The 27,159-nt window shown below is 52.2% G+C and overlaps 4 protein-coding genes across 6 annotated transcripts in view; all 4 read right to left on the reverse strand.

Moving 5' to 3' along the window:
• Positions 1-12,097, reverse strand: part of LOC118173324 (6-phosphofructo-2-kinase/fructose-2,6-bisphosphatase 4) — a 44,120-nt gene extending 32,023 nt beyond the window's left edge. Inside the window, exon 1 of one of the 2 annotated variants that reach the window (XM_035337776.1) lies at positions 12,079-12,097. In XM_035337776.1, the coding sequence (XP_035193667.1) occupies positions 12,079-12,082 (4 nt within the window). In that variant the 5' untranslated portion in view covers positions 12,083-12,097. Of the gene's footprint in view, positions 1-4,378; positions 4,419-12,078 lie in introns of those variants that run through there. The other variant, XM_035337777.1, reaches the window with a different exon arrangement.
• Positions 12,098-13,502: 1,405 nt separating this feature from the next.
• Positions 13,503-27,159, reverse strand: part of RASSF1 (Ras association domain family member 1) — a 20,459-nt gene continuing 6,802 nt past the window's right edge. The window contains exons 3-4 of the mRNA XM_035337891.1: positions 15,228-15,233; positions 13,503-13,529 (exon numbers count right to left, since the gene is read on the reverse strand). Coding sequence (XP_035193782.1) covers positions 13,503-13,529; positions 15,228-15,233 — 33 coding nt within the window. The remainder of the gene's footprint in view (positions 13,530-15,227; positions 15,234-27,159) is intronic.
• Positions 22,713-27,159, reverse strand: part of HYAL1 (hyaluronidase 1) — an 11,386-nt gene continuing 6,939 nt past the window's right edge. The window contains exons 2-5 of one of the 2 annotated variants that reach the window (XM_035337780.1): positions 26,679-26,685; positions 23,490-24,443; positions 23,241-23,330; positions 22,713-23,163 (exon numbers count right to left, since the gene is read on the reverse strand). In XM_035337780.1, the coding sequence (XP_035193671.1) occupies positions 22,846-23,163; positions 23,241-23,330; positions 23,490-24,380 (1,299 nt within the window). In that variant the 5' untranslated portion in view covers positions 24,381-24,443; positions 26,679-26,685 and the 3' untranslated portion in view covers positions 22,713-22,845. Of the gene's footprint in view, positions 23,164-23,240; positions 23,331-23,489; positions 24,444-26,146; positions 26,152-26,678; positions 26,686-27,159 lie in introns of both variants that reach the window. The other variant, XM_035337779.1, reaches the window with a different exon arrangement.
• Positions 24,912-27,153, reverse strand: HYAL2 (hyaluronidase 2). Its single transcript, XM_035337772.1, has 3 exons — positions 26,071-27,153; positions 25,624-25,713; positions 24,912-25,493 (listed from the first exon to the last, which is right to left on the reverse strand). Exons 1-3 carry the CDS (start codon positions 26,995-26,997, stop codon positions 25,089-25,091), a joined length of 1,422 nt encoding a protein of 473 aa, XP_035193663.1. The 5' UTR covers positions 26,998-27,153; the 3' UTR covers positions 24,912-25,088.

Below are 27,159 nucleotides of genomic sequence, written 5' to 3' on the forward strand. Positions count from 1 at the left end.
CGGCCCGGCCCGGCTCGGCCCGGCCCGCGGGGAGCGGCCCGCCCCTCAGGCGGCGGCCCCTCAGGCCCGCTGCCGCCCCCCAGAGCCCCGAGCCCCCGCTGCCGCCCGCAGCCCGGGCCAGGAGGGCGGGCCGCGCGGCCCCGTCACGGTGACAGCCCGCTGCGCCGCCTGCCTGTGGGCAGGCCACACGGGACACCGCGGGTTTGACGAGGCGTCCCTCAGAGCGCAGCGCAGCCGGGACAGAAGGACGTGGGCGTGGGGTTCCTTCCACAGGGGACAGTCCTCAGCGACCCTGGGTGGCTGACGGGCACAGGAGGGGTCTGCACTCTCGGCAGCCAGCACAATCAACCCACAGAACGGTACCACAATACTTCCGAAAGGAATGTTAGGGCTTAACGGAGTCCCACGGCCAGTCAGCAAACTTTGGTTCAGAAAATCAGGCACTGACTAATACATTTGTTCAATTACACTCTGTGTCATAAGGAAGGCCAAATTAATACCAGTGCAGATAACCGTAAGCAAACAGCAAGTTCCTAATATCTTGTTTAGCTGCAAAATAAACTCACAACGTGCAGTGGAAGAATACAGTTCTGCAGTAGAAGTGTGGCTTAAACACAGCATCCAGCTGCCCTGTTTCACATCATCATTACCAGCTTTACGGCTCCAAGAAATCCCACACCTACGTTCATTGGTGGACTTGCTGGGTTAGCTTCTCCCCAGGCTAAGCAAAGTCATTAAAGAGGTGAATATTTCACTATTACATGCACCTCCATCTCTGTATTTGACACGCAGACTCTCAGGGCACTTAGCTTATGGTGGTCAAACACAACATGCATTTTTGTTCTTGTTACCTATCATTTTGACATTAGCACATATATAAACATGACTCAATATGTCTGTATATGTGCGTATACATATATTTAAATACTGGTCAAAGTCTGAGCATCTGAGGATCATTTTCAGTTTTTCTACTCCACCGCAAGCCAAAAGCTAGCTTTTTAAACAACGAAAAATCTGTCCTCAGAGATGTTAGGTAAGACGCTCACAGGAAAGTTGATGCTGTTCTTCCAAAACCACGTGTGCTTGACCTGCCCTTCCCTCTTCACAAAGTTCATTTCCTTCTCTTCAAGACTGATTACAGTTTTCAACCCTTGGGGCCTGCACTACGTTTTTATGTTAGCAATTCTTTCTTGATTTTGTTTTGACTCGATAGCTGACGCAGGGGGTAGAGGGGTTACAGGATTTACGTTATAAGGGTCAGAAAACAAGGAGCAGAGAGAGGAAGGACTTTATGAACATTTAAAGGCTTCTGTCTTCTTTTCTGTTAAGCATGTATTTACTTCCAAAGGATACCAAAAGTCCCGTGAGCAGGAGCAGCTTAATCTCTGTTCCAGGTCAAACCCGTTGCCCCGTCGTCTGTGTGTAGACGTCACACCGCAGCCAGCCGATGACTGACTGAAGGGCCGAGTCCAGCATCAGCCCCGATGTGTCTGCCTCTGCCTCCTGATCAGGGCAATGCCACGGGGATGCTCCGGCTTTCCTAACAGTCCCTCCAGTAAAGACAGCTAGTCCACAATTATGGTAACTAAGTATTAAGAGAAAAAGGAGATTAATGCCAGCTTTGGAAAGGCACTTCTCAGGCCTGTCATGCATTCACTAAGTAGAAAACAGCAAGGTGCCATCTCCCTCCAGCCTCTACAAATGAAGTTTGTTTCTCCTTTCTGCAAATCCACTCAGCACACAAGAACCAAACTCCACTCGCTGACCTAGCTACCTCACACCTGAAAGCGCTGACCTGGTGTTGTCAATAAAAGAACACCATCCCTCAAAGGCCTGCAGGGTGAATTACCACATTTCTGAATCTTGCCCCAAACAGTAGGCACACCACACACAAACTCTCTTGCTTTGGCAGATTTAAGGCTGTGACACCTGTGCAAAACTTAAATAAGGGTTTGTCCAGCTGTTACAACCTCATGGTCATGGGCTGCTTTACTGAGAAGACAAAGTGAATACAGAAATATTGGGCCACTCCTGAGGTCTTCTTTCAGAACGTGGTTTTCAAGGGCACTACATTGAATTCCTAGACAAAGACAAAAACATTGCTCAAGTAGACTCCAGATAAGTGATGGAGATTAGCTTCTACACAATCACCTTGTCATCAACCCCTGTCCTAATAGAAAGGCTGCAGAAGGAAGGTTGGTTTCCGCAGGTGAACTGTTGGAGACTTGGCCTTGCTACAGGGAAACCACAAATAAGCCTCTACTCTTTAGAAGGGTTTTACACAATGCTTCTGCTCTCAAGCTCACGCTGAGCTGAAATCTTACCTGCAAAAACACCTCTCTGAAGAGAGAAAATGCCACAGAGAAAGGCAGCCTTGGAAAGGAACTGCTGCATAGAAACAGAGCACGCTTGAGCCAACTAACCAAGCTTTCCTTATTGTTTTCAAACAACTGGCTGACGAGACAGGAAAGTCTTACGGCTTCGTGCATACAGCAAGTGGTAATTATTTCTCTGAGACAAGGAAAGAGAAAAGAGGAGACTGCAACAAGGCTTCTGCCTGATCGTACAGGAACCCTACCTTCTATCTGTAAATAAGCAGTATTGTATTTTAACTATATAATGGAGTTCCACTGCATCTGCAGCTTACTTTCATGGGTCTCTTTTCCCTGCTCAAGATGTCACTTTGTAGCCTGAGAGCCTACAAGACATCCATAAACCACCCAACATCTACGGCTTCTGTCTTTCCACCATTTCTCTGGCAGCACCAGCTCATTGCTTGGAGTGAGAAAAGAAGACTTTCCAGTCCTCCAGGTGTCCACACCCTCGCTACACCAAGCTCAACAGATACAGGTCATGAAAAACCAGTTCACAAACCTTTCTGCAGAACAGAAGATTCTGCTACTTGAAAATATATTTGTAAAATGCTTAAAGAACATGCTGCCAGCCAGAGGTCACAAGGCACGCTGTACATAAACAGGATATTTACAAAGAAGTCACCACACTGAGCCAAGCCCCGGAGATCAGGCATGTGCAATGTTTCAGCTGAGTCTGACCAGAGCTGGGAGCGCTGTGACAATATCCTGTTCCCACTCACAGCAAAACGAGAAATGACTTCTTCGGGGAAGTTCCTGAAATACACACGGGAACGCCTCCACGATAAAAAGATGGTAAAACACAAGCTTTCCATTTTCACTCCCCTCTTATCGCCCTTGTTTAAACAAGCCCTGTGATGCTGGCCATGCTTTCCAAGACACCGCGAGCCGCAAGCCAACAGCACGTAGACACCCACCGGGCGTTACGTTACCGGGATCACCGACACGCCTGCAAGGAGGACGCAACCCGAGAACTCCAAGACCTTTCGCACCACAGAGGTCAGCCTCTGCGGCCCGTGCCCTTGGGGAAGCCCTGCGCTCGCCCCAGCCCGGGCACCGGGCTCGCAGCCCCGCGGGGCCGAGCTCCGCGGGCGGCCGGCAGGCGGCACCCCGACACCGCGCGGCGCTCAGCGGGCGCGCAGGCACCGCGGGGCCGCCGCCGGGCGCAGAGCTCGGGCAGCCTCCGGCACCCGCACCGAAAGCGAAGAGGCTTTGTGCTTCCAAACCCGGCACCTAACCTGCCCGCTGCGCCCTTCCCAGAGGCCTGACTGATATTAAAGGGTGGCAGCTCTGGGTTCGGAGCTCCCAACGCAGAGTTAAAGGCTGCAGAAGGGTTATCAGGAAGAAAAGTCTTATGTGCTAATCCTGATTTGTTCCCCCTTAACCAAACACAGAAAAAAAAAACAGACATCATATTGTTGGGTGGAGGGGGAAAGTCCCCAGTCAGTATTAGAACTAAATACTCCCATTTTATTATTATTTTGTATATATTAAACACTAACAAACGATATTTCTTCATTAACCTAACACTTCCATTTCTCTCAAGCAATTCTCTTCCCACAATGTCATGAAGTACATTTTTCCCTTCAGTATCAGTTATTTACTCAGCACTTTGAGGAAACCAACAGCATCCAACCTCTAAGCACACAACTGGCAATAAAGAGTTAGGAAAAGCCTAAATCCAAGTGTTCCCTGTTGCAAGTAGCAGGCTGCTCTGCCAGCTGAAAGTAGCAGGTAGGAATTAGCATAAATGATCCCACCTTTAAATAGGCATCTTCATTGCCTACATATCGCAATGGTGAGAGGAAAGAGAAGAGCTAAAGAGTCCTTATTCCCCCTTTCAGGAGTTGTACAGATAGGGCTGTATATTTCCGCAGCTTACAACTCTAAAAGACTTCAGCCACACAACACAAGGTTATCTTAAAACAATCTAAGGAGGCACAGAAGAATACAGAATTTGCAAAGATCATTAGCATGAACGTTATTTCAGAAACACGGGCACGCACCAGCACAGTCTTCAGGCACACACATCTCCCACTGATCCAGCGTCAGCGTCCAACCAACACTCCCTGCTTCCACGCAGGCCGGGCAGCCATACCCAGCTAACTGGCAGCCTGCTGTGCTTGAGTCACAAGATCTGTATGAAGCCCACAGGATAATTCCTACCCAAGTTATAACTGATTTTCTATTTTAATGAAAAAAATGACGTCACATCTACCTTTAGCAGGCTTGCAGTGGTCCTTCATTGGCCAGATCTGTGCAGCTGGAAGGAGGATTAGAGGATCACATAAACTAATTCAGCTAAGCAACCTGAGGACAGGCAGCAACAGCTATCTAATATACAAGGCAGTTGCAACACTGCGAGCCAATTAAAAGAGATGGTGACCAAACACACAGCTATGCTTCACCCTTTTTGTTCACAAGCAACAACACTCCAGCATTTCAGAACTAGATTTTGGGTGGAACAGGGGAGATTTCTCCCCACACACCTTATGAGCAACAGTGCTGCTTTCATTTTGACCAAGCACTGGCTGCGGTGCTGATACATGGTGAAAAGCTGCTGCTCAAGGGTAATGACAGCATCCAAGCTTGCACCTGTGCTGAGTTTCAGCTATAATGACCAAAACTACTGTAGAGCAGATGGGACGCTTGGCCCTCTCAGTGACAACCCTTATTACATCAGCTCCTCAGCTGGGAACACACTGTTCCCTCCCCTGGGCAATTCCTATATTCCTGAAGTACGGATCAGGCCCAGCAGGTTTTTCTCTCAGTGGAAGAGATGCCTTTAACAAGCTGCGTAGGGATGTTGTCACCTTCGTAGGGCAAGAACTAACCCAACCTTGCTGTGAAAGGAGCCAAAAAGGCAGCTCTCTTCCTCCTGGGCTGTTTGTGAGTTCCTGGATGATGACAAAGATGATGCCTTCAGAACCATCATCCTGCCTTCAGAACCATGCATCCTTTAACACATGATTTCTCATGAGTTAAAGAACTTCTCACACAGCTTCCCACAGAGAACAGGATGAGTTCCCTCCATAGAGAGCTTAGCAAGCACAGTGAGCAATTGGGGAAGAGAGGTGTAATACCATCTTAGCAAAATGACATGCACTGATTCATGCCTTCTAAGGTCAGTTTCTCAGAACTTTCCATTACGTCACCATCTTAAATTAAGATTTCCCATCTCCTCAAGATTGCCAATGGTTTTCTCCGCAACCAAAAGTACCATCCGTTTTGTTTTCCTATATCACAGGAGTCAAACCAACAAAAATGAGAAATAGCCCACTAAGTCCTGAAAAAATGTCAAGCATCCCACATTACGAGTTCAGCAGGTTCCCCATACCATCTCCACTTGTCTTTCCATTTAGCACCTGATTCCAAATCAACTGTAATCAAGAGGACCAGATATTTTGATACACTGGCCTAGCACTTACTCCATTTCTTTTGAGAAAAAAAAAATAATAATAATAATAATAATAATAATAATTACTGGTACCATTCATTCCATGTCCTATTTCATATCACTGCCTAAAGGGAAAAAAGGTCTTTTGAAGTGGACCTGCTACCTCAAAGACAAACATAGCCTTAAGGATTCAGGACTTAAAAAAGAATCTGGCCTCAACAACACACACCTACAGATCTAATTTTTATGAGTGTTTATTTTATTATTGGACTGCCTGGCTACAGTTCAAGCTAATAATGAGATTTGGGGGGGAAAAAAAAAAAAAATAATAAAAATGTCATCACGCTCTACATGAGAATGAGCTACTACTAGGAGCAAGATGTCTCTTCAGTGCTAATTGGGGATTAGATTTAAACAACATCCTAAATCCCATACTGACAAAGTTGTATAAATACACACACTAGAGAGATTCCTTAAGCTGAAACAAAATAATATTCCTTAGTATACATAAGAAAAACAAAAAATCATCTAAATAGAAGACATTGGTATAAAGTACATCAGTGAGAAAACGAGCCTGTACCTATTCTAACATATCTGACACGGGAAGATCTTACAGGGCTCAGGCACTCAGGAGCCTCAGCCACACTTCTTGGCTGGAGAGAGGACTAATTCCCACACTAATTTGCATTCATTATATTTTCTTTATCATCTGCTGAAACATCATAATAGATATTCATCATGCATGCAAAACAATGATGTATCCCTTACAGCGCTATTTATGTGTGGCTTGATTCCAGCATGGTTATGTGCTTTCAAAAGCATAACAACCTAGCGATCAAGAAGCAAGCACTTGCTATATAAGGGTTTTTATTGCAAGAATTGTATCAATAAAGCCTTGAATAGCTTTCTACTGAACTCATGTATTGTGTTGTATGCATATAAAACCTATCAGGCAATCAAGATAACTTGGGGGTAGATGTGTTATCAGCAGAAGGTCATGTCACCAACACAGGAACCGCATGAGAGTCCAGGGATATTCACATGCACATTACTGACGTCAGCAACAACAGCAAAATACACCTTGCTACACTGACACTCTGATCCTTGTTATCTTCATGTGAACCACTCTTGAAAGCATGGCCTTTCAGAGCAGTTTCATTATTTCGGAATATATATATTAATTTAGATATTTTTTACATTCCAGAAGAAATAATCACATTATCTTAAACATGGGAAAAACCTAACACCTGGAGAATACCATGTCGACTGGATGCCGTGGTTTTCCTGCAAGGTAGGCTAGATCACTAATCCATTACACCTCCCATCCAAGCAGCCACCTCCCACCTTTGACTCAGAGCATGCTGAAATGAGTTTCCTGAAATATTAGGCTAGATCCACAAGCGATGCTCCCAGGTATGGCTTAAAACTATTTCCATCATCACAACGTTAAAGCAATGTTTCAAATCTTCCTGTTATGATGCAAGATAAAGGAAAGAAGGCATCCATTATTCATGCTATCTGAGTGCAACCCAGTTTTAAGAAACCCTTTGTAGCTTACTGTACACCAGCAACTTCAAACTATTTGCATGAGGGGGTGGCTGCTCCTAAGAAGAGCAGAAAAAGGGCATGAAAACTGGTGGCGTTTGCACAAATTGCCCATTTGCATTCACAGGTCTAGAGGGTAACTGGAAATACAGTTTCCAAGATGGTTAGCCTGCCATGGGAAGTCGTTCCTACACATTTTTCCAGTTGTGTCCGATGTTGTTACTACAGCAACAGCACGTACAGCATTGCGCAATCTCTGGACGGCTGGTGGGTGTACCCTGAAACATTTTCCTCTTCCTTGGTAGTGTGATACAGCAGCAAGGCCGCTTCCCCCAGCTGTATCAGTTACCTGGAATCCGTGATGCAACCCAGGACAGCCAAGGCTAGAGAAGCTTGAAATATTTGAACAAGAAAACACAAACACACACTTGCATTCACCAGCATGTTTGTTTTCATGTAGCTTCAAGAGGAGCAAAGACAATGTCTACAAAGTGGTCTGAAATTGTACCTATCGCCTTGAACCTCTCTATTCCTTTGCGGACACATGAGCATATTAGAAAAATCTTCCTGATTTCTAGCATTTGGGTTTCCTGTTGTGAGTAAGAGCATAGTTAAAAGGAGCACGAGGGAAGGATTAGCAATTTTAAACAGAAGAGAGAACCCTTCTCTAGGCTGAAAGGCTTATGAATTATGTACACTTACAGCTAGTTTCATATTAGGTATTTTAACATTTATTATGTATACATATCCTTTGTACACATATCCTTCATTCAGCTAGGACACGATGAATGCCACTTGTTTACAACAGCTAAAGCTGTGCTGCTAAATGTAAAAAACAGCAGGGCAAGGGCAGCTGACTTCTAAGAGAAAAACTTAATGCCATCTTTAAAACCAAACGCTATTGACTGACTTCAGCAGTAGAATTTCTCAGGACAGCCATTTAAAATAAAAACAGCTGAAAAGACTTACTATGTGCATTAGGAAAGAAAAGTTATATGGTGAGCTGGAAAAGGAGAAATACACTGACAATAAAGAACATGAAGAATCTGTACGGAATTTAAGCACATGAAGGAAACCAAAAGAATAAAAACAACCTAAAAGGCTTCAGGATGAAGGTACCCATCAGATGGCAGCGTTTTAAAATACAAGAGAGAAAGGGAACTCGTGAAGCATGGTAAGGGGAGCTGGGGTTTGAAATATTGAGTTACTACTGATGGAGAAATCAAAGAGAAAAACACCAGCAGAAAGACAGATGCTGGTCTGGATGAAGCAAACCGTCATAGGTATAGAGTGCATCTGTGAGTCATCAGCACATAATAGAAGTTGAAGCCATGTGAATGCCTGAAATAGGGCATGGGGAGACAAGAGCAAAGCAAGGTCATGTTGTGGGAGGAGGAAACATGGTCTGGGTGGTGGAAAGAGTATCATAAAAGCAAAAACAATGAGATGTTAGAAGAAGCAGTGACTATGCAGAGAGGTCAGGGAGAACAAGAGAAAAAACACGGCTCTTTGAACATTCTGGTTCCATCAGTAAGGTGTAAATTGGCAGAGACCAGTTTGAAAGCATCTAAAGCGGACTCAGAGCAGACATTGAGCTGGAAGCTGTACAATCGCACGTTGTTAGGGGGACAGGACTTGTCCAAGAGCTAGAACAAACAAACAAAAAAAAGAGGTGAGTACAGTTCCAACAGAGCATAGCATTCAGCATATATCACCGTATGGGATAAGCAGGTCACTAATGGAAAAGCCCATGGTGATGGAAGCAATAGCAAACAAGTTAATGGGGCAGCAACTGGGCCCGAAGTCCTGCGCCCACACCTACAGTTACTCCCGGTTTCATGTGCATGCTATAGGCAGCAGAGGTTGGAAGGCAGGTTTCTGAAAATGAGGAATAAATCCCCCTGGAAAGGCAGCATGGAAAACTGACACTGACACAAGGCGCAAAAAAAAACCTCGCAGCATACATGACGCCAGCTGCCTCTGGAAACGTTCTTGAGCTCTGTGGAAAGGGAGCGTATTCATCCAAACAAAAATACAAGAGAGCTAGAGGAGTAAATCTTCTCAGCAGAGTTTAAAATAAAAGCAAAATTTGCCTCAATTTAGCAAGCTGCAATGCTGTCATATGGTCTAAAACCTAGCACTGGAGGTATAAAAATAAAAAACGGACAGACATACCATGATCCCAATCACAAGCAAGTCTGTGTCTTCATAGCCTCCAGGGCAGATTTCTCATTTTCTGTGTGTTTTGCAAGTAGAGCTAGATGGCTTATCAGCTTCCTGAGACTAACAGGATCAATACGTAGATGAGGAAGCTTAATAAGGATAATAAAATTACAACAGCCAAAATAATCTAATTTGTGAAGTGCAGGCAGGCTAAACAACAGAATTATTACAAATAAAAACTGCTGCAAAGGGGAAACATTTACCAAACGACAGTTGCCATCATAATAATAGCAAAGAAACCTTTTTTGTTTGTGTTTAAAAACAAAATCCCTCAATTTTCTTTATATTTCTAGAAAGAGCTTTGTTTCAGCACCAGTCTCTCTCTGACTAGAGAAAATAAGTCATAATGAATGACTGCAGAGTGGAGAAGGCCATACTCCAGCATGTACAGCATACAGGAGAGACTGGCACCACAATATGTAAATACACATCCAAAGAATTAAATTTTAATATAAATTGAAAGCAAATAGCACACGCAGCAGCGGTAGCAACCTGACAAGCAGGGGACGGATGCTTCAGGTTAGGAGCACACACGTTATGTTGTTAAAGTGCATTAGCCACAGCCTGAAAAGTAGCTCCAGAAAGACAAAATAACACTCAAGGAAACTGGAATAAAAGGTTCCCTGCAACATAAAGCAGAGGGGTTTGCTAGAGGAAAAGGAAACCATGAAGCTTGGGTGCCCAAACACAATCCTGAATATTAATGTTGTTAGAAGACTTTCATCTCCCGGCATAAACAGCTTCCCTCCAGTACGTGAGTGGGGATGGGCTTGATATAATTCATTTCATGTCGGTATTCGGCTACGTAAATGGGATGTGATGGAGCAAAACCAAAACAGATCAAATACAAAGGCATGCACTCGCCACCTCCCAGGAAACATCAGCTGTCCCTTCAGGAATCACATGGCTGGGTATCCAGTGATTTGAACCTTTTTTGACACAGGACAGAGATCTCAAAAACATTAAAATCTCCTACATTTTAGTGAAAACTGGCTACCAAGAGAGAAGAGCTACCCTGCCTGCACTTCAGCCTTCCCCATCAGACACGAGACTGGCACTGGATGAGCCCAGGTCCTCAGACCTGACCCAAACCTGGGGAAGAACAAACAGGTACAGCCTCAAGACCTATATCCATGGGAGACATCTCTTCCAGAACTGCTTTTTTAAGTTTAAGAATTTTAAGTTTCCATACCCTAACCCCCAAGTGGAGCATTTCTCAGAGAAAAAAATAAATAAAATAAAATGAAAGAGAGGGTGAGAAGTAAAAGAAAAAACACAGCTAGATCAATCTCCTACAAAAAATGAGGAATGACTTCGACTAACAGGAGAGCTGCTCTCCTCCACAACCAGGGCTGCCTTGGTGCTTGTTGCACTCCTCCTTCACCCCTACCAGCCTGCCTCTTGCGAGCCACCTAAATTTAATTGCAAGAGGTCATGAACCCCTGAAATCCCCCCATTGTTTTGGGGAAACCAGTTTCACACTGATAATAGAAAAACTACAAAGCTCTTCTGTTTTTCTCCCTCCTCAGCACAGAAGGTAGATGTTGCAGAGCTCCAAGCTGAAGAACATCCATCGGGTTCCCATGAATGACAACTGTTGCTTGTTGTTAACTGACAACATTGATTAGATCTCCAGGGATATATGACCATAAGAGAAAACTTAAGAGGAAGAAAAAGGCAGCTGTAAATCCAAATATTGTTGTGGCAGCAATCATTGTCAAAAACAATCTCAGATGCATTAAAACAACTCAAATTTTTGATTTATGTCAAAAGAGGTGTGCGTAGTCATATGGAACCTTTTAACTATAAATAAATCACTACAAATATTTTGTCCCTTGACGTAAACTACCCCTGGGCAAACTGGGTATGTCATCCAGCAGTGAGGATTTCTTGCTGTTTAAGGACACCTTCCTGTTTATGCACCTAAATACACACAGTATCAAGCCAAGCCTCGGCAGTTTCAGTACAGATGAATCCAGCTCACAAAACTTACTGCTATCTGCAGGTGGAGAAACCCTCCGAGTGTGAACCCGTTTCAGAAGGTGCCACACCGCAGCCCCTCTGAGCGGGGCAGGAACAGCGCGCCCGAGGGACGTGTCGCTGTCACCACGCGGCTTCGTGCCAACCCCACAGCAAGCCGAGAGCCCCCGAGCCCTGGCAGCCCAGCGATCCCGGTGCTGGGGCACAACACGCACACAGCCAGCCCCAAGCCCATGGGGAAGGCAGAGGCCTGACGCTACGCAGAGAGAGGGGAAAACACACCTCAGAAAAGAGAATAAGTTTGGGAAGAAGTTTGGTGGTCCGCTGTCTAGTGACAAGGGGAACTAAGGGCTTCATGGCTTGTAAACAAGATAGTAACGTCCTGAATCATCTGAAAACTAATGCCACGCAGTCATTTCGGATATCTAAGTAACCAGTTGTGCTGAAATTATACCCACACGCACAGATTTAAAGCTGCAACAGGCACATTATATCCACAAGGGCACTCATGACAAATCCATCCCATTTTATTAACAAAACATTACAAAACAACCCTCTTATCCATCACGTGGAGAAAAGTCAGTGCAATTAGGAGACTCATTGTGTGCGTTCAGGCCCTACCACAGAAGTCGCTCACTGAAAGGTTTCAGGCTCATCGCAGCGCAGAGATTCAGCTCCTCCAACGTTACGGATGCCAGCGCCCCAAAGAGCCCCCCTTCACCAGCCTCTCAAAAGAGACGAGGCTTTTGGACATAGCAGCATCTCAAGGGCGCTTCAAACCACGCAGGTAACACGACACGCTTCATGCAAAACCAGAAACAGCACTTCTCGTCGCGGCGACACAAACTCACGGACACACCAGGTCGGAGCAATTTTACCCAAACCACGCCGCCACACTCAGCGACTCCAAGGTTAGCACTTCACCTGGCAGCACATTAAATACGTCTGGGGATCAGTATTTGTAATTAGCGTGCGATCACAATATTTAGGGCCAGGGTTTGGCAGGCACCCAAGAACAAGCCTGGTTATTAGCCAGCCCGAGCCAACGCGGTCTCTTGGAGTTGGCTCACTCCAACTGGCCAGCACTACGCCGGAAACTTCGCCTCTGCGCAACCAAATCTCACCAAAATAAACCCCTGGCCTCTGCAAATACCAGCGCGTGTGGCTCCTTTCCATGTCCCCACTTGAGCGCCTAATAAAAACTGAGTAAAACCAGGAATCCACTTAGCTTACTTAATTTCAGCTGCTGGAGAGCCCGACAAGACGGATGAGAGACTTCAGACTTCTTTATTCCCTTTTAGCCCCTTGTAGGATTTAATCACTGGACCTCTTACGCTCTCAGAGAGCACAAGTCAAGCACTGTCTGCCACAAAAGGTTAGCAGACAATTATTTGACCAAAACTGGGACAAAAAAAGGCTTCTGGGGAAAACCAGAGCAGACACAAGGAACACAGTACTTCCCATATCTGTGGCTGCTGCTTCCTCCACTGCACGTTGAGAGTTTTTGTCATTTCTGCAACATTTGCCTTGTGAACTTTTCCACGGGACAACAAGCCTACCCTATATTCTGTACACAAAACAATATTCAAAAATAACACAGAGCGAGAAGGTGAGAGTACCCCACCAAGTCCTTTACTTCAGGGAGAGAAAAAAAAAAAAAAAAAAAAAAAAAAAAAGCAGAAACCCTCCCTACGCTTTCCAGTCTTTAAAGTCCGATGCAGAGAAAAACGGCTGGGACAGCGTGCCGCATGCAGCTCGAGCCCTGAGGAACCCACGCAGCCCCAGCGAGCAATCTGGGATGCAGCCGCGGTGCTCCGCCGGCAGCGAGACACCAGGCACAAGCTGCACTGACCAAGACTCTGATTCAGAAGAGCAGAAGGAACATTGATGCAATCCAATTGAGAAATAGACTGCTGTAACCAAGCTGATTTATTTTTAATTAGATGGATGACACAAAAAGCATAAAACTGCTAAAAGCACTTCGCTTAATCCAACAACACCCTGCTGCTGGGCTATGTTTTTAAAACTTTATGTTTTTTCCTAACAAAACGTCCTATTTCACTCCATCCAAGCAGACCCTCCCTCCAAGTGACCTCGACAAAGTTCTCAAACAAAAATCCTTCCCAAAAAGTTCCCCGCACAGTGCCCTCATCCTGCATAGCTATCCCTACACGAACACCCTCATTAGATGATGGTTCAAAATGACCAGGACCTGATGTAAATGGATGCTGTTGCTTTTAATTGCAGCCATAATTATGGGAGTGCCTCGCAGCTGAGTAAGGCCACATGAAGCAAACTTACTGGAAGCCTCGCGCAGAGCCCCGCGCCCGCTGCCCCCGGCTCCCCCCGAGTGACCCAACTCGGGATCGCTCCAGCTTGGCTCAAACTGGTTCCGCCTCGCGCTGCCCAGTTGCTGTCGGACATCTGGGGAGGTTTAATTGGAAACGAGCGGGGCTCTAAGCCCGAGCCAGCTTCTGCCCCGGCTCCCCCCTCCCGCCCCAGGCTACGGCAGAGCCCGGGAGGAGCAGGGCTCGCCCTCCGCAGCCCGGATCCCCCGCAAGTAAACGGAGGGGACCCTGGGGAGGGAGCGGATCCCGCCGCCCCCCCCCCCCCCGCACTGCCCGGAGCCGTGGCGATCGCCTCTTCCCCCCCCCCCCCAACCCTCCCCAAAAAAACCTCCTGTGCCCCCGCCGCCCCCCAGCGCCCCGGTCCTACCTCTGCGGTGCCGGCCCTGCGGGCGGCGGCGGCCCCACATCGGCGCCGCTGCCTCCGCTCCTGCGGAGCTGCCCGCGGCTGGGCGCGGAGCGGGGGCGGGACCGGGCCGGGGCCGAACGGGAGCGGCCCCGGGCAGCGCCCCCCCCCCCCCCCCCCCCCCCCCCCCCCCCCCCCCCCCCCCCCCCCCCCCGGGGGGGGGGGCGGGGGGGCAGCGGCGGGGGGGGGGGGGGGCAGGAGGATTTCACCTTAAGATCGAAAGGGTTGACACTGCGAACGGAATTTGTATTTTTTTTTCCTTAAACTTCACGTGACGTTTTATTTATTACCGTGGCGGGATGGTTTTTAGTCAATGCCTTCGTTCTCCTGCCTGGCTCCCTCCAAGAGAGCTCAAGCCACCCCCACTTGCTGCCGGGGCAGCGGGTTCCAGGCCAACACAGGTACCAAAAGTGCGGCAACCGTCCTGGCTCTGCCTGGGAATCACCAGAGTTCAAACCTCCAGTTACCAACGTGCTGCTACTTAAACGTTAATCACTTGCAGGGGTGAAGTCAAGTGAAAGAAAGGTTGGTTTTTTCATAAACACGGAGTGTTTATGTGCTTATCTCCAGATGATGATGCCCCCTGCAATGAGGAAGCTCAGCACCCGAGGTCAGCGCGGTGCTGGTGTCGGTGTCACTTCCCTGACGCGTGTGTGAGGTGACTCACACCCAGCTCCTGCTGCTCCCCTGGTCCTGGGCTGTACCTAAAGAAAGCACCGACCTACTCAGAAACCTTTCTGGAAATCAGATTGTTAGGGACTGTGGGTGAGCGGGGAGAAAGAAGTTGCCCTGGAATTAAAGGAGCAACCTTCTGTTCTTTGGGGGAACCCTCAAAGTAAGCTCCAGCTCCTTGTGCATCCCCTGGAGCACCGAGAGGCTTCTAGAGGTGCCTCCGTGTGAGTGGTGGGCTCTGTGGGGGGCAAGCAGAGCTCCTGCCGTGCCCACTGCCCGGACAGCACATCATCCTCCCTAACCCCCTGTGATTCCATCTGGACTATTGGTACTTCATTTGCTTCACTGGCACAGACGAAATAGTGCAAAACACGATGTGGGTCTTGGTGTGCTACTCCTTGCAGCTTGGGGCTGCTGGCTGAAGCCATCTGGGAGTTGCTCCGTGAGAAATGTCCTCAAATTGCAACCCCCCCCCTCCACCCCGGGACAGGGCAAAGCCCTGTCTTGTCTGGTCTCTCCCCAAAACATCTTATAGTCGTGGTTTCTGCAAAGTCTTTTCCCAGAATTGCCTTTAAAAAAAAGTTTTGTTTTGTTTTGTTTTTTAAAAAAAAAAAAGTGTAAATATATTTATATATGTTGTTTTGGTAGGTGGTATGAAGCCACATGAGGAGCAGAGAGCCAGGCCACTGCAGCAGCCATCCTGCATATTAATCCTTCTGTCCTTGGCCTTAAAAAAAAAAAAAAATGAAGGAAAAAACAGCAAAACCACAGGTCTGCAAGGAATCCTCATTGCTTAACGTAGATAAAAGGGTTCAAAGTCTCCCCCTCTCCCCCCAGCCAGCGGGAAGCAGCTCAGTAACCACGCCAGGAACTTCAACTGCTCCTCTGGCAGAAGAAACGCTCCCGAGTACCAACGGCAAGGAAAGCCTGTAATCCAGCCTGGGCTGCAGCACAGCCCCGCCACTGATCAAAGGGCTCCCGCGTTTTCTTTCGGTGGTTTTTGTCCTCTGTCTGGCCGCCTCTCTCCTCCAGCTCCGCGGGCTGGGAAGGGCAACGTGAGCGCTCAGCGCCGCCGCTCTCCTCCCAGCGCCCGCTCCGGGCTTGTCCTCTCTTGTCCGGGCGGTGTGTGCAGCCAGCGAGGCTGGATGCGAGCTGTGCTCACGCGCTCTTAAAAGCAAAATACGGATCGACCGGGATGGGGTTTAGCTGAGGGAGTTGTTAGAAAGCTGGGGTTTCGCTCAGCACCCGCGCAGTCAGCGCGTCGCGCAGGGTGACGGCTTTCTGCCTAAGCTGGGAGGGCCCGAGGGAGGTGGAGGTGGTTAGGCCGGCGTGGTTAGGAACAGATTCAAGGAACAAAAAAATCAAGATAAGCACTCACACGATTCACACCTGGGATTTTTGTCTGAGCTTGTTCTTGGATTAAACCGAGCAAGCAGGGTCATCCTTTGGACTTACTTGGTCCTGTGCCCTTCTCTGACGTTTTCACGAGTTAACTTTCTTCTGCTTTCCTGCGAGCCAGTAGCCTTTCTCTCTGGATCTCTGGATGACAGTAATTTAACGATGGTTAAACCCAGTGAGGTTTTATAACTATTTTAGCTGGCTTGTAGTCGAGTTCCTTGGTTTCAATGGAAGGTTTAGGCCGTTGGTCTTTTGTTTTTTGTTAAATCTCTTGGGGACTGGGCAAATGCAGGACTGTATTGTAGCTGGCTGAGCCAGGCAATGCAACTCTTTTATTTTTTATTTTTTTCCTTACAGAGACAATTTGCAGTCTTTACCCAGACAGACTTCCTACTTTTAGAAGGGTAAAAGGCAGAAATACCCATCGTCGAGCCAGCACCGAAAGGTTAGCTCACTGCAATTATTCACGTAACCACATTGTACCTCATTTTTCCTTTCTCTTAACTACTTCATCTGTCCAGACAGTAAGATCTTGCACAAATGACGCAGGCCCTTGTCCTGAAGAGCAGGAACACGTCAGGGTACCCCGAGGCTGGAGACTGCAGAAGTCTGGGGAGCTGAATCTTATCAAGTGGGAATTCTCCCCGCTCCCAGACCCCAGGCGCTGGCCTGGCTTTTCTCGGGCTGCGTGGCAGGGGCCGCCTCGTTACGTGCATTGCTGGCGTGTTTGCCTGGCTATTTTTGTGCTGCTCGCTTACTGTACGTGCAGCTGCAGCCGGGTGCTGCGTCTCTAGCAGGGACAGCTGAGATTTTCCATAACCTTTGACTAAGAAACAGCCGTACCTTTAATCGTGGCCCCTCTGCACAACAGGTAGCACGTGAGATTACATAAATATTTCTGCATAAAACACGTTTTTGGCACGTTGCTTGCTTTGGTGCACTTCTTTCCAACAGTGGCTGTGAAGAAGAGGGAATAAACGGCACATTCAGACCATGGGAGAAATTAATAGCCCGATGTATTTTCCCTCTGTTTTGCTTAGGGATTACTCACTGATTAACCTCCTTGTTATTTTAAACCTTTATATGGATTTATCTAGCAAGAACCCAGACCGAGGCACCCTTAGGAGGAGATCCCCCTCCTCTGTCATGTTGGCAGGTATTTCTATGTCAGCCTGCATATGAAGAAATAGTTTCTTCTTGCTCAGAAAGCACAGATGGGGGCTATTTTGCAAGCCCCAGAAAAGGGGCACTCCCGTTATGCCTTCTGGCCATGGCTAAAGAGGAAAAGGTTGAATGTGTCTTCTGCCCAACATCTTTAAGGCTGGCTGCTGGCGGACGGTGGTGGTGGTTCTCCCTGGGCCCACCTGCCTTCATACACCGATGGGGAGGGTGCAGCTTTTCAGATGAATTCATTCAATCTGTTTGCCATTTCTGGTGTCTGTAAGCCATCAAGGCAAACCGAGCAAGTCTTCGTACACAAAATAAAAAGCAATACGAGTATTTTTCAATATGATTAAACCCAGCATGTTCTTCTGGCTCGTTTTGTTAGGGTGGCGGAGGTGCGGGGAGAGCAGAGTCACTTCCTTCAGCGAGGTTGCTCTGCTCCAGGCCAGCGAGTGCCGAGAGGCAGCTGTGCCCCACGAGCCGCTCGCACAGCCCGGGGGGAGCAGGCTGGTTTCAGGTGACCGTTTGCAAAGGTCACCACCTCTGCTTTTTGGTGAAAGAAAAATAAGCTTCAACACAGCCCACTCCTTGTCCCAGCTGCCTCGGCGACGAGGAAGCCGACACAGCGCTGAGCGTGGTGCAGGTGCCTGGCACCCCGCAGTGTATCGGACAGTCGTGGTCACGCACCCGCCGGAGCCCTGCAGCATGCGCCGTGGCCACATATAAAGGGTTCTGGCTACCGTCAGTCTGCCATCAGAGCTGCACCCGCTGTGCTGGGTACTGCTATTTGTTCTGCAGGTTTGTTGTTGGGGCGAGAAAAGCTGGGCCTTGAGCTATTCAGCTCCCTGCTATCTCGGCTGGTATCTGCGTCGTGCAGGTATCTGGTGATGCATATTAAAACAAGTAAGATAGCAATGCGTATGTGCTCTGCACTGAGGGTCAGATACAGCCTGAAGGTCTTCTCCCCTGCTTCAGTTTCAGCTTGCTTTGTTTTGGCCAAAGCCAGCCCCAAACTGCCCAACAGTGCAGAGGATTGCAGCTATTTCATCTTAATCAGGAATTACGGCTAGCGATCTGTCAAATGAGACTTTTCCTCCCAAGAAAACTTAGAGCCAAATGCTTGGCAGTTTGTGCAAACTGCTTTGCTCTCAGATTTGCTGTCATGTTCAGTGCTTACTGTTTGCCCACAGTGTAGCATTGGAGCATCAGAGCAGCATCTTGGAGCGCTGTGTGGCTGTGCATTTAACTTGTCATGGGAGGAAAACTCGTCTGCAGGGTGTTCTGTAAAGCACAAGCAAGTCGGTTCACAAGTCTGACGCTCCTTGGGCTGTTGATAACCCCCCTGTTGGCTTTCCAGCACTAGCACAGGACACTGATGAGTCTGTTTTTAAAACCCCAGGGTGGAAAATAACCAGGAGAGGAGTTACTGCCAAGTCAGAGCAGCAGCGATGCTGCAAATAGCGCAAGTGTTGTGCCTCCAATAAGTGAGCTTCCCAGCGCGGAGGCATTTTTGTTTACATAACCTGAAGCAGGCTCTGCTGTTTGGGCTGGATGTCTAAACTGTTGTTGAGAGCCAGCAAGCCATGCCTCAGGGTTGGCAATTTATTATTATTATTTTTTTCCAAGTAACTTCTGGACTTGCAGTCCAGAGCCAGAGGAAGGAGAGCCGGTGCCCCTGCAGTGCTCTGCAGCGGGGTCTGTCCAGCACAGGCCGGCGGCGGCGTCTGCGCCCCAGGAAGAGCAAAGTCTGGATCTTTCCTAGAAACGCCAGAGCAAGACAAAGGAGCAGAACCGGGAGGTTTTCAAATGCCAAAGCCAAATAGGCTGTAAGGAAGAGCTGCCTTCACGTGAGATGACGGGAGCTGGAAGCTCTTGTGTTCAAGTCGGTGCTGCCCTGAGCGAACAGAGGACGAAGCCCGGCGTGGGCTGTGTCGTGGTGTGAGGTGCGGGCTCTTTCTGGAGCTTCTGGAGATGATTTCTGCAGGTGTTGGTACTTTAGAAACAGTCATTGAAAGTGAGCTTCAACACTGCATGTGAAAGAGAAGTTGCAGGTTTAATTTGAAGCAGTAATCAGCAGGAAAGCTACGAAGCTTCAAGCATACCCTTGACGCTACTGCTGTGTGTGGGGACAGGCTTTATCCAAGGCCAGCAGAACCTCTGCTGCTCTGGGTAGCACCCTGTGCTCCTCACGCTTCTCCGGAAGAAGTTTTTGTGCCTCCTCATGCTCCTGCGGCTGCATTTCTCTGAAATGTCCCTCTCCAAGCCCTGCGAAGCGGCGCGGCTGTAACTTTGGGCAGGGCACAGGGGGCGTGCTGGGTGCCTCGGTGCACTTTGGTTGTGCTGAGTCCCGTGCAGGTGGCAGGGCCTTGCCGCTCCAGACACCGCCACCAAAAGCACGCCGCCGTTCCCACACCTCGAGCGCCGCCAAGCCAGCACCATCAGCGTCTCCCCCAGGACCACAGCACCCCGCACGCCTGCACGCATGCAAAGCAACCTGAGCTAGGGACAGCCACCAGCACACGGTGCCACGAGCCTCTGCTGCACTTAAGTGAGAATAGCAGGCATCTTAAAGACCCACATGCTTGGTTTTAAGCCATACAGCTCCTGAGGCTGCTTTCAGCATGGATTTTATGCTGTCCAGAAGAGCTTTGGGCTCACGCCAGCTCCAGGCACCCAGCGGCCAGGAGCATCAGCAGAGGGAGCCTGGCTCCAGCCCCCCGCAGCGCCGTCCCATGACTCCCGCAGAGCTCTGCGAGGTGAAATGTAGCAGAAAGAGGTGGCTGGTGGGGGCCTAGCACCGCTCGCGAGATGCCACCGTGCTCCCTGGTCACCTGCTGCTGGCCGTAAGCGTGGGCTGGTCACGCACAGACAGAGCTGCAAGCGGTGTCTGAGCACGGCGATGGTTAGCGGCGCGGGGAGTTTCTCTGCACTGATTTTGATGTTTTTAGTCAGGGTACGAGGTAGAGGAGAATTCTCATTACCTAATTAACAGCCCTCTTATTTCCAACTTGTGTCTGAAAAGCCTTTCCTTGGGGACAGAGGGCTTTCGTCTTTCTCTTTTATGCAATCTCCATGCTTTCTTCAATCTGTACTTTGCCTTTCAGCTAAACTACTTTATGTCCTAGTCATGTTGAAGTATTTAAGGGCTTCTGACCATCAGCGTCTTTGTTCTAGGTCCTACAACATTCTTCCTAGTTTCAGAGCAATCAGGAATTCAGTTTTCACTGTCTGGGATAGTTAAACCGTCCTAAGCACTTAAGATAGCTTCTCTTCTGGAGACAGCTCGTGGCTTAACCTACCTAGACCAAAAATACTCAACAAAATACCTCGTTGAAGTGAAAAACCAGGCTCTGTAAGGATGGATTTCAGTGACCGCCCATGTTTCTTGGAGCAGCGCTGCTCTGAGCAGTGCGGATTTGCTCACCCACCCTGAGCACAGAACACCGTCGGTGCCTGACACCCGAGTGCTGCGGGCAGCGACGTGAGGCGCACAGCGCCCGGGTGGATCTGCAGAGCGCTGCGCGTTTACAAAGCGCTGCACGTTTTTCAGACCCCCCCCCCCCCCCAAACCAGCAATCCAGTACTTGAAGGTGACAAACCACATTGGGGCTCAGGCTCACATTATTTCAACACCATGAAAAAGCGCTCATCCACCTTGCCAGCCTGGCTTTTGCTCCAGGCGAGCCATGAGCCAGCACCTGGAGGCAGGGTTCTGCATTTCTGCAGCTCGAGAGGCAGCACCTCATTCCTGGTGCCCTTTTCAGTGCTTTGTTCAGGTAATGGGCTGAGTTAGCCTAAACTTCCATGCCCATGAGACTCCCCAGAGCAGCCCCTAACACCGCACCAGGTATCCAGAAGCCAAACACTCGGAGCGCATGGAATGACAAGCTCCAAGCATGGAGCCGTGACACCTTCCAGGCATAACGAGGACGTGGACATCACAGTCGTTTTCCTTCTGTGAATAGAAAGGTGAACTTTGATACAAATATCAGATTCTCATTAGCTCGGGAGGGACGCATTTGGAGCATTCATTGAGCTGAATCACATTCTGCATAGAAAAAAATACTAAGATAATATTGTTTCCAATATTTACACACAGCATTCGTCAAGTTCTTGCTATAAGAATAAGATTAGACAATTCTTTCCAGGCCAAAATCCAATTATGACTAAGTTTTTTCGGAGGCAAAGCGCTTGGCAGTCAGGTGGTACATGTTTCTGAAGCCTGTGGCTGGGGAACCGAAGGGCCCAATCGCATCTCCATCGTTACCTCGTCCGATTCTTATTCAAACTAACAAGAAGATGTGAGCAGGTTGGATACCGACGATGTCTCTGCAGGAATCAAATGAAAGTTGTTATTGGGGTACACACAAGGACGGGGTATTGGCAGCCAGCCCCAGAATATTTCAGATGGGAGGCTGATGTCGCCAACTGCTTTGTAAAAGACACTCATGCTCCGGAGAGAGCATCTTGTAAAGGGATGTTTGGAAATGTTTCTGTGTCGGCGGTGCTCCATTGCCAAAATGATCCCTGCTAGCCACAGGCGAGCTTTTACCACTACACTTGAAAGACTTGTAAAGAAAAATTTCTAAACTATTTAAAAGTCTTCCAAAGTACTTCAGTGGGTTTTGAACTCATAAGCTGAAAAAAAAACCTCACAAGCTATGAGCTGATGCCTGACCTGGCCCCAGGAGTGAACAGAAATACCAAGCCCCTGCCTAGCAGTTCTCCCTCCCTCTTCATGTCTGCTTGTAAGAAACCATTGTCATCCTGCACTGCTTTGTAGTTCTACGCCTCTTCAAAACTGGAGGCTCGAATTAGTTCTCTTCCTAACATTCAGCTACAGATTTACTGACTCCTCAACTCTGCACTCGTAACACCACAGTGCCCTCTGCCCACGGTGCCCTCGTGCATCGTGTCGCCTCCTGCAGGGACAATTCCCCACGTGGGGACGTGCCCCAGGAGAGCGGCAGGGAAGCAGCACCCAGACCTCTCCTGCGCCCACAGCGCTCCGTAAGGGCCGGAGCAAAATCAGAGTGGACGGGCACTGCGTGCCGAGCCTGCAGTGTGGCATCGGGGGGTGCTGCCAGACCCCATGTCCTGATGCCAGGCCCTTTGCAGCGTCCTGCAGTGTCACGGGTGGCCCTGGGTGTCCCCTCCCCAACCCTGCCACTGCCAGCAGCCAGGGCCGCAGAGGAAGGACGTAGTGACACTGAGTTGTGCAGAGCGGTTTTATTTTCAGCCTGGGCTTTGCTTCCCCTCCTTCCCAGCTGGGTGCGAGGCAGTGCCACCCTCCCCACCTCATGTGTCCCCAGCACGGGGGTGGGGACAGGACCTGGGCACGGCTCAGTCGGAGGCATGCGGGGTGTCGCAGCGCTCTCCCTGCCAGCCACTGTAGCACTGGCAGCCGAAGCCTTCGGCCAGCTGGGACACATCCACGCCAGCAGCCAGGCTGTGCACCACGGGCTGGGGCTTGGCGGCTGTCAGCTCGATGGCGAAGCGGACGGGGTCGAGGTACAGGAAGCTCTCCTTGTCCCCCCTGCGCACGCAGCGGCCGTGGCCGGAGCACAGGCTCTGGCTGCACAGCTGGGCGCTGGTCGTCACGTTGACGATGTAGTGCCCCAGGGTCCCATCCACGTAGTCCTTCAGCTTCAGGCACATCTCCTGCATGGGGAGGTGGCGTCACAGCCCCATCACGGCAGCGGGGGTCCTGCAGTCCCCGACCCCCCTCCCCAACTCACCTTGGAGGTGCTGTAGTTGTAGCTCCCCCAGAGCACGATGCCCGCAGCGCCCTGAGCCGCGCTCTCCCCGATGGTGTTCACCAGGTCCTCCTGCGCCCAAGGGGAGAGGAGAGGTCACCTGGGCACGCTGCCCCCCCCAAGCACCACCGAAAGCCACCTGGCGCCGAGCCATCAGCCACCTTCTCCCAGCACGGTGCCGCCAAGCCCCAGAGCGCCCTCGGTCCCCGCACCCGTCCCCACCAACCCCACCTCGGAGAGGAAGTCAACGGTGTTGTCGAAGGCGATCTGGGCGTAGGGCAGGACGGGGATGGCGGTGGCGAGGACGCCGTTCTGGACGGCGAAGGCCTCGGCCACGCGGTAGCGGACGTAGCTGAGCACCTTGCCGGTGCCCTTGAGCTGGGGGGGCACGTAGATGCTGGGGTAGAGCGCCCGGCTGCTGTTCCAGAGCCACCCCAGCTCCTGGTTGCGCTGGCGCTCCACCGCCGGGCAGGTGCCGTTGTAGTGCGGGCTGCCAAACTCGTTGTTGTAGCAGTCGGGGAAGCCGTAGAAGCCCCAGTAGCCGCCGGGCCGCAGGCGCTCGCCCAGCTGCAGCGTCTGCTCCATGAAGTCGCGGGCGCCCTTCTCGTACTGCTGCTGTGCCGCCTTCTCCACCAGGCCGGGGGGCCACTCGGGGTGCTGCTGCCACACCAGCTCCTCCGACTTCTTGCGGTAGACGTCCATGGAGCCCCAGTCGCGGGCCCAGAGCGGGCGCCAGCTCTCCCAGTCGATGACGGCCAGCCCGCCGTAGGCGGCGTCGGGCAGCGCGTCCCGCACGTCGCGGGCGGCCTGGCGGAGGTGGGCGCTCAGGCTGGCGTTCTGCGGCAGCCCCCCGTCCAGCGGCACCCCCTGCGCGGAGTAGTGCGGGTAGAGCCCCAGGCGCTGGCTGTAGAAGAGGGTGACGTCCCGCCCCGTGAAGGCCTGCTGCGCGTTGGCCAGCACGTCAAAGACCCCGAGGGGCAGCGTGACGTTGTGCCGCTGGGCGCACGGCTCGCTGGGCACGTTCCACACGGTGACAAAGGGGCGGCCGGCGAGGACGGGGCCGGTGGCAAGGGTCGGGGCGGGCAGGAGCAGCAGGGCCCAGCAGTGCCACCACCGCCACATGGTGCCCGGGGACGGCGGGGGGGACGCGGAGCTTTTATGGGTGGCCGAGCGGGGACACGGGGCCGCCACACGCCGCGGGTCCCAGTCACGGGCGGCCGGAGCCTGGCACGGCGGCGGGCCCTGGTTAATGAGTGACCGCGGGGGGGGTGGGCGGGGGAACGGACACGGGACAAGGTCGGGCTGCGGCTGGGGACGGCGCCGCCCGGTGCCCTCCGTGCCACCCCCGGGGCCTCCCCCACCGGCCACGCTCGCGGGGCGTGGCTAAATCCGGCTGTGGGCGTGGCCAGGGTCGACTGTGGGCGTGGTTAAGGCAGCGGTGGGAGTGGCCCCGCCCGGGGGCGTGCCCGCGGCGCTCCACGTGTGCCCTCCCCCTCCCGCCCCCCCCTCCAAGGAGCCGCTGTCGCTCGGCGCCGCTTCGGCTTTAATCACGGTGCGGCCGCGCGGGGGCTCGGCTCGGCGCCACGCCGCGCCCCGTCCCGTCCCGTCCCTCCCCTTACAACAGGAGAGGGGCCCTCCCCGTACCCTCCCTCCGTCCCCAGCCCCCCGGTGGGCACCAGCCCCCAGCACCCGGGGCAGGAGAAGGGTGACCCCCCCCACTCCCCACCCCAATAAGCTGCCAAGCAGGCGATTTAGGGCCAGTGTCCCAGAGGTCCGCTACACCGCTGCAGAAAGGGGGTGCTGGGGGGGCCCTGTCACAGTCCGGTGAGGCTAGCGCCAGCCCAGGAGCAGCAGCAGCAGCACCACCCCCAGTCCCATGGGCGTCGGGGGGCCGGGGGCTCCCCCGCGGGGTCCCACCGGCTGCTGGCAGCTGCTGCCCTGCCAGCCCTGGTAGCAGTGGCAGCGGAAGTTGGTCCGTAGGAAGCGGGTGTCGGCAGGGGACAGGCGGCCCTCGGCCCAGAGGAGAGGGTGCTGGGGGTGCTCCGCGTCCCGGCGCCGCAGCTGGAAGCTGGTGGGGTTGAGGTGCAGGAAGACGTCGGCGGCACTGTCCTGGCGCAGGCAGCGGCCCTGGCCCTGGCACAGCACCGTGCTGCACAGCTGCGCTGCCGTCGTGACGTTGACAATGTAGCGGCCCAGGTCCCCCTCCAGGTAGTTCTTGATGGTCTGGCACGACTCCTGGGGAAAAGAAAAGGGGTCGTCAGGGGCGTGCTGGGGTGCCCCAGGCTGCAGCCCAGGTGGAGAGGACACCCGGTCATCAAGCTGTCAGTGCCCCCCCACCCCTCACCCAGGCAGACCCCAAACCTACCCGGTTTTTGGTGTAGTCTGCATCACCCCAGAAGATGACCCCGGCTGCACCCAGCGCTGCGCTCTCACCGATGGTGGAGATCAGGTCCGGCTGCAGGGATAGAGCCTGGTTAGTGCCCACGGGCCCCATGAAGCACCGGGTGTCCCAAAGAAACCCATGCCACGGAGCGAGGGGACTGTCCCAGCTCCTCAGAGAGGAGCCTGCTCCCAGACCCTCCTCCCTGGGGCTGGACCGACCAGTGTGGGAGCTGTGGGCTCTCACACCTCAGGGTCCCAGCTGTATGGACCCACACATCCAGTGACACCTCCCAGGGGAGGGGAGGTGGGGCTGGCAGCCAGCACCCTGGCCAGCCCAGAACCTCTCTTCTCCATGGGTTGAGGCCACCCATGGCTGGGATGAGGACATCCCAACAGCACGGCCACGGTGCGGCCCCGCTGTCAGCCCTACCTGGCTGAGCACGTCCATCTTGCGGATGTAGGTGGGCCGGGTGTAGACGAAGACAGGCAGGCTGTAGCCGTCGTGGTGCTGCTGCGAGATGCGCATGGCCTCCATCACCCGCGCCCGCACGAACTTACGGCTGTTGGGGGTGGAGGCCAGGAGGGGGTCGAGGTAGATGGAGGGGTAGAGCGCCATGCTCTCCCTCCACAGCCACGCCAGCTGGTCGTTGCGTGTCTTCTCCACGTCCGGGCACTGCCCCGTGTAGCTATCCTTGTTCTTGCTGTAGTCATGGTTGTAGCAGTCGGGGAAGAGGTAGAAGCCCCAGAGCTGCTTGGGGCGGAAGCTCTTGGCCGAGCGCAGCGTGCTCACCATGAACTGCCGTGCCGCCGACTCGAACTCGAAGACGGCCTGCTTGTTCACCTCCTCGAGGGACCGGTGGGGCTGCCGCTGCACCACCAGCTGCCGCGACACCTCCTGGTAGACGTCCTTGGGCTTCCAGTTGCGCACCCAGATGGGCCGCCACTCCTCCCAGTCGATGACGGCCAGCCCCTCCTTGGTGGGCGAGCGGATGTACTTGCCGATGCCCTCCTGAAGCCGGGCGAGGTGCTCGGCCAGGCTGCTGCACTGGGGCACGCCGCCGTTCATGGCCACGCGCTGGCTGGTGTAGTAGGGGTAGAGCCCCAGGCGCTCCTTGTAGAAGATGGTGAGGTTCTGGTCCACGAAGCCCTCGTTGGGCGACGCCTGCAGGTCGAAGATGCTGAAGTCCAGGGCCACCTGGAAGCGGGGCTTGCAGTCCTGCGTGGGCACGTTCCAGGCCACCAGGAACGGCCGGCGGGTCAGCAGCGGGGCCGCCGACGGCTTCTCGGGGGGCTGCCGGGCCAGGGCCAGCAGCGCCAGCCAGGGCAGCGGCAGCGCCGCCGCGCAGCCCCCGCGCATCGTGCGGGCACCGGGCGGGGGCGAGCCCGGCCCCGCTCCGCTCCGCTCTCCTCCCTCCGCCGCCGCCGCCTTTGTCCGGGACAAAGCGACCGGGGCGCGGCCGGCGCGGGGCAGCCACGTGCGGCGGGGCCGCCCACTCCCGCTCCCGGTGCGGGCCCGGCG

The sequence above is a fragment of the Oxyura jamaicensis genome, chromosome 12 (genome assembly GCF_011077185.1).
Source record: "Oxyura jamaicensis isolate SHBP4307 breed ruddy duck chromosome 12, BPBGC_Ojam_1.0, whole genome shotgun sequence".
NCBI lineage: Eukaryota > Metazoa > Chordata > Aves > Anseriformes > Anatidae > Oxyura > Oxyura jamaicensis.